Genomic DNA, 6,000 nt, shown 5'->3' on the forward strand with positions numbered 1-6,000 from the left:
TGCCTCTTACTGGCTGTGTGACCCAGGGCAAATCACTTTACCTCTCTGTGCCTTTTTTTTTTCACCCTGTGCTTTTGTTTCTTCACCTGATAAACAGATCAAGCCATGGTATGGATCTGAGTGAACTCCGAAGCCCACTTCTGAGTTCCATTTTACCAGCTGTACCCAACTTCCTCGGCCTCTTCTTGGACTTTGGGGTCCCAACCTGTATTATAAAAAGATCTGATCCCATCCTTCACTGGCAAAAGGATAAGACAGACGTGCTCCAGGCCAGTGGTGTGCTGTCTCCCTAGTGCAGCATGGCCCATTTGGGTGGCAGCAAAGCTTTTACAGGGAGCCCTTATACATTACATTTCTCCTGCACCTTCCACACGGAATTCCTTTGGAGAAAGAGTCACTGCTTAGTACTTTCCCAGAGGCAGGACATACAGACTCCAGATTGATCCTTCCTGTCCTCTGAGGCACACAGCCGAAGACTCTCTTATTATTTCTTGGAGGCAATATCAGACACAGAACATTTCCACTGGGCCAGAGCCTAGGAGGAGCCAGGAGATGCCGGCCACACCGCTGGAATGAGGTTACTAATTCATCTTCCTCTGTTCATGGCTGCATTCTTGGCTTTGTTCCCTGGTCATCGAATGCAGCTTCGGCACCACCTAAGTAAGATCTCTGGTTTGTTATACAAGATCCCTACGAAAGCATCGGTCTTGCTTTGATGTGTTTAATAAGTATTTTCACCAACGCTTCCACTGATATTTAAGCTGCTGAGCACCTGTACATGAAAGCTTACAAAAGGAAAATGTCTGAACAGCTCACAGATTCATGTAGCTAAGATATTCCTTCAATTCCACAAAGATGGGAATGGGGAATGTCAAAGTTCTCAAATAATCGCACAAAACACAATCTGGTCTTTCAAGGTGGAGAACATGTTAACTGTTGGAACAGTGGTTCTCAAACTTCAGGGTCTGTCAGAATCCTAAGGGTCTGTTAATACACAGATGGATGCCTGCACCCCAGCCCCAGTGCCCCTGCCAAGTTTCTGATCCCCTAGGTCTGGGTGGGGCCTGAGGATCTGCATTTTGGACGAGTTCCCAGGGGATGCTGGTACTGCCGCTGTGGGTTCCACACTTTGAGAACCAAAAGGTTTTAGAGTAGCACTGTCAGTGAAAATATTATACAAGCCATGGGCCTAAGTTTACATGGTCTGGGAGGAACATTAAAAAACATAAATGAAACAGGCAACCTTAAATTTAGTGATATATTTTCTGGATGCAATACATTAAAAATATTATCAATTAATGTAGAACACACAGATGAAGTTTTTTCCTTTTTTCGCACTTGCTCTTCAAAACCTGACGTGTGTCTTGCACTCACAACACCCTTCAGGGCTCATCACCGCCACAGGGGCTGGTGGTTCCTGCTTCAGGCAGTGCAACTGTGGAACACTCCTGAAGGACAACAACAGGACTGACCCAGTCCCCAAGACTCAAGGAGAACATAAACCATGAGGCTACTTTACGGGGACCCTGAGCCCTGGCTACAGGAAACTGGATGGGGTTAACACATGACTCGTGCCCACCAAGCAGAGACCTTTCCCAATACTTTGCTTGTTGCTTTCTTTTAACCAACCAGAAGCAAGCATTGGCTGGCCCTCCAAGGAATGGGGGAGGCACGGGCAGGACTGACTGCCAGACTTCATACCACGTGACAAAGAAGATGACAAAGAAGCAGAGAAAGGTGACGTGAAGTCCCAGGGAGTCCCGTCCTCTCTACGCTCCGGTCTTGCACCTTTGTCCTGCACACAGTGACCTGGAACCTCAGATGTCTTCCATAGATTTCTCTTCTGTTCAAGTCAATGTTCTGTCATTTGTGGCCAAGAGAGTCCTGACTAACAGACATGGGCCTTCTAGTGGCTGGTGTGACATGGCCTGTCTGCATCCAGGAGCTCGGGGGGCTTGCCTTCCTGTGCTGGGCTCAGTGACATGAGGAGGACTCACAGTAGTCCCCCTACCCCTGCCATCCCATCCAGGCTCCTATTCCTCCCCACACACATCTGCTCCTCCACGGCTCCACAGCTCAGGCCAGCGTCTGAAGCAGGGTCTTTCATTCTACTTTCGGTGCATGTGTTTTAGTTTTCCTGTTTTGGGCCAGTGAAAACATATCTGTCTACACTTATATGTGTCCATCTTCTGCAAAGCAGTCGTAGGTAATATGTGTGTGCTCAGTCGAGTCTGACTCTTCGTGACCCCATGGACTGTAGCCCACCAGGCTCCTCTGTCCATGCGATTTCCCAGGCAAGAATACTGGAGTAGGTTGCCATTTCCTCCTCTAGGGGATCTTCCCGACCCAGGGGTTGAACCCGCGTCTCCTGCACTGGCAGGTGATTCTTTACCACCGAGCCACCCGGGAAGTCCTGTAAAGCAGCCGTAGTGAGATGTTGACCATGGCGTCCAGGTGGTGGGATGTCGTGTTCAGTGTATAATTCAGCTTCTCTGAGTGCTCAGATTTCAGCAGTAAAATACTCAAGGGGGAAGCCACTTGCTTTTCTGTCAATGTCTGTCGCCTCTTTCTCTTCTGTGCTCTGGGTTTTGTCTTCTTCCTCTGCCCACAGAGGCAGAGAGGAGAGGAGGGTCAGACAGTACGGGGGTGCAGCTCTCGGCTATTCCTTCCCCCAACCCCAGCACCCTCTTTTACAGGTTCAGGCCTGGTGACCCCAAGGACCAGGACAAGAGCCGAGAGCCTCCAGAGGAGTGTCTGCGTCTCCCCTGATGTCCTCCCACTGGAACCAGTTTCCAAAACACACATCCATCAAAGGCAGAAACGGCTACCATTTTACTGGTTCATCGTCAGTAGGAAACACACCTGAGCTTCACCTGTGATTAAACACTGCTTGAAAATATTTTAATATATTTTAGAAGTTCTCAGGGTCAGTTATGGGGGAAATGTATATATTCATTTAAAATCCACATTGAAGATGTCTCCCAATAGGTCAAAGACAATAAAAATTAAAACGATGGAAATATTGGTCAGGGCCAGGATAATAGAATAATGATAAACAAAATTATGTGCAGGGCACTATCCACACTTACGTCTCAGGGCAGATACAGTCCTCACCCCATCTCGGAGCAGCCACACAGCCTGCCTGAGGTTCCACAGCCAGGAGCAGGCAGAGCTGGGGTCCTGATGCGGCCTGTCTGACCCCCTCCTCAGCAAGCTGTTCCTACACCCACCGCCCCTGCCGGGCACTCAGCCCACACTGAGCACTGCCAGGGAGCAACAGGGCAGCACAGGGGGAAACCAGAAGCTGTGTGCACACAGCCCAGGGAGCCAGGCTCGGCGGGGTGGGAGGACACTTTACTCCCCTCTGAATGGGTGGGGAGAGCCTGGAGGATTTTAAGCAGAGGAGCGCCTTGTGTTGACTTGTGTTGAAAGGACCACCCGGCTTCTGTTGAGAATGGAACGTAGGCTGCAAAGTCACGAGCAGGCAGGTAGTCCCTGGGATGTTTTGCAGGTGGACCATGGGATGTGAGGAAAGGAGGGTTTGGGGATGATGTCAGGGCTCTGCCTGAGCGATGACAGGACAGAGTTGCTATTTACTGGAATGGGGAGAGTCTAGAGGAGCAGGTTTGTAGGCAGGAGAGACAGAGGGGAAGGAGAGCAGTCAATGTTGAGTATGTCACCTTCAAGGGGCCTTCCAGACACCCAGGAGGTGGGTCACAAAGGCAGCCGGAGGAGCGCTGGCTGGAGACACAGATCCAGGTGTCACCCCCATGTGGTGTCAGAATTCATGAGTGGACGCTGTCACCTACAAGAACTGTCCTCACCAGGAACAGTGCCATTCCTCAGGGAGTGTGGCAGAATTTTGTGGGTGCGTCTTTAGCTGTCACCGTGATTGGAGGTAGTACTGGCGTCTACCCAGTGGGAGGATGGAGACCCCAGACATCCTTCCAAGAACCTGGCAGCCTGGCACAAGGAACTGTCTGCATCCACATTCTTCACAGATCACTCAGACACTCACAGAGCTGGAGCGTCTTTGATTATTATCCCAGTGGAGAGCACCCCTTTGTTTTACGTATAAAGACAATGTGTTTCTTTCTTGTAAGACTTTTAGATACACTCAACTTTCTAAGAAGAACAAGGGAAGACTGCACTTGGGTTCACAACTTCACCAAGAGTGCTCAGCATTCAAACCATCACCCCAGCCTTCCCGGTGCCCAAATCATCAACACGATAACCCTGAATCTGTCTGCCTGGAGCGGCCACATCCATGGGGCACCAAGAAGCATCACAGGTCCTTCAGTGGAGCCACGCACAGGCAGTTGCAGGTGGAAACGTGAAGATTTAATTATAAATGATGTTCCTTCTATAGTTAGGATTCTACAATGATTTCTCCAGAGTGTGTATGTGTGTGTGTGCAGGCCAGTGACAAGGTCTCTGAGTTTCATCTCAGGGTGTAAGGAGGTACCCCAGTCCACTTATGTTAGGAACCCCAGGGGGTGAGGAGGAGCCAGCAGGGGAGACCCCCAGGGGCTGCCCTGGTTGGGGGAGGGGAACCCTGAGAGGAGAAGCCCAGATGCAGGCCAGTGGGGCAGTGACACCTGGACTATGAGGACCCTGGTGACCCTGAGCCCGTCCAGTGGACACTGGGGTCAGATTCTGGCTGGAGAGTCCACATGGTCCATGCACGGGGTTGCCGTCTCTGTCTGACTACAGATTTCCTCTCGAGCCCAGGGCACCCCGATGCACCCCCTTTGCTCTGTGCCTTCAGGTCAAGCTATGCTGGGGCCCTCCTGGGACCTGCTCACTGCCTCAGGGCACCCAGCAGCCCTGCCCAGTGTCCCATCCATACCTTGCTGAGTCGGGACTCAAAAGCCAGCGAGGTGGAAGACTTGGAGCTCTTCATGCCGGGAGAGGGGACAGGGAGGGGCCGGGGGCGGTCCACCCCGTGGCTCCCTGCCCTGGTCACTGGACTCCAGGGCTTGGCTGCACTCCTCATGTTTGTCCCAAGGAGTCCTTCTGTACAAAGAGTAGAAAAGAAAACCCATGTGTCCACACTTGACAGAGCTTCACCATGCACCATGGGCATCACCGCCGTCATGGAGAACAAGCCTCCAGATGAGGATGCACAGAGAGCACCTTCCTCCTGAGATGGTACCTTCCCACCAGGTTCCTTTCTACAGCTTCACAACAGCTCTCACTGAACTACTGAAAACACACGTGCACCATTACCGATGTTCTGACATGGTGGTGGTGTAGTCACTAAGTCGTGTCTGACTCTTGCAACCCCATGGGCTGACCACTAGGCTCTTCTGTCCATGGGATTTTCCAGGCAAGAATACTGGAGTGGCTTGCCATTTCCTTCTCCAGGGGATCTTCCCAACCCAGGGATCAAACCCAGGTCTCCTGCACTGAGGCAGATTTGTCACTGACTGAGCTATAAGAGAAACGTTATGACATTACTCTTCAGCAATGTAGAAATACATGTATCTCCCCACATAAAACAGGTCAGCTGGAGTCGAGACATACTGTATCTGTAAGCCTTGCCATTTTAGGGTTGACAGTCGAGCAACTTACGTAATTTCCAAATAGACATAAATGAATTACTTGAAAATTCAATTTCACAGAAGCACAGCTTATTTTTCTTCTTTCGGACAAAAATGGTATCAATTAAAAATTAATTGGGAAGATTTTGATCAGGCAGACCTGCCATTATAGGGTAGAGTTACTCAATTAAAATATTCTAGGAAAGACAGTTTGTGCAAAGGAGCAGGATGTGGTTAAAAACCTGGGGGAAACCCACGTCCAAAGGCAAGAAAGGTGGCCTGAGTCCTGCCATCACTGCTGAGGACGTGGGCCGGCTGGCCATGAACCTCTGAACCCATTTCCCTCTCAGCAGCACAATGGGACTCCACTCTGCCTGTCCTTGTGGATGCTCACGACCAGGGAGGTGAGGTCAAGGACCAAAACCACAGATAAGAAACAAACTGGAAAATGCACTTT

At 50.6% G+C, this 6,000-nt stretch overlaps 1 protein-coding gene across 1 annotated transcript in view; it reads right to left on the reverse strand.

The window, feature by feature from the left end:
• SPECC1 (sperm antigen with calponin homology and coiled-coil domains 1) overlaps nucleotides 1-4,996 on the reverse strand; it is a 147,704-nt gene extending 142,708 nt beyond the window's left edge. Inside the window, exon 1 of the mRNA XM_052658497.1 lies at nucleotides 4,850-4,996. Within this exon, the coding sequence (XP_052514457.1) occupies nucleotides 4,850-4,996 (147 nt within the window). The remainder of the gene's footprint in view (nucleotides 1-4,849) is intronic.
• Between the last annotated feature and the right edge of the window lie 1,004 nt (nucleotides 4,997-6,000).

Source organism: Budorcas taxicolor, chromosome 19, assembly GCF_023091745.1.
Source record: "Budorcas taxicolor isolate Tak-1 chromosome 19, Takin1.1, whole genome shotgun sequence".
Taxonomy (NCBI): domain Eukaryota; kingdom Metazoa; phylum Chordata; class Mammalia; order Artiodactyla; family Bovidae; genus Budorcas; species Budorcas taxicolor.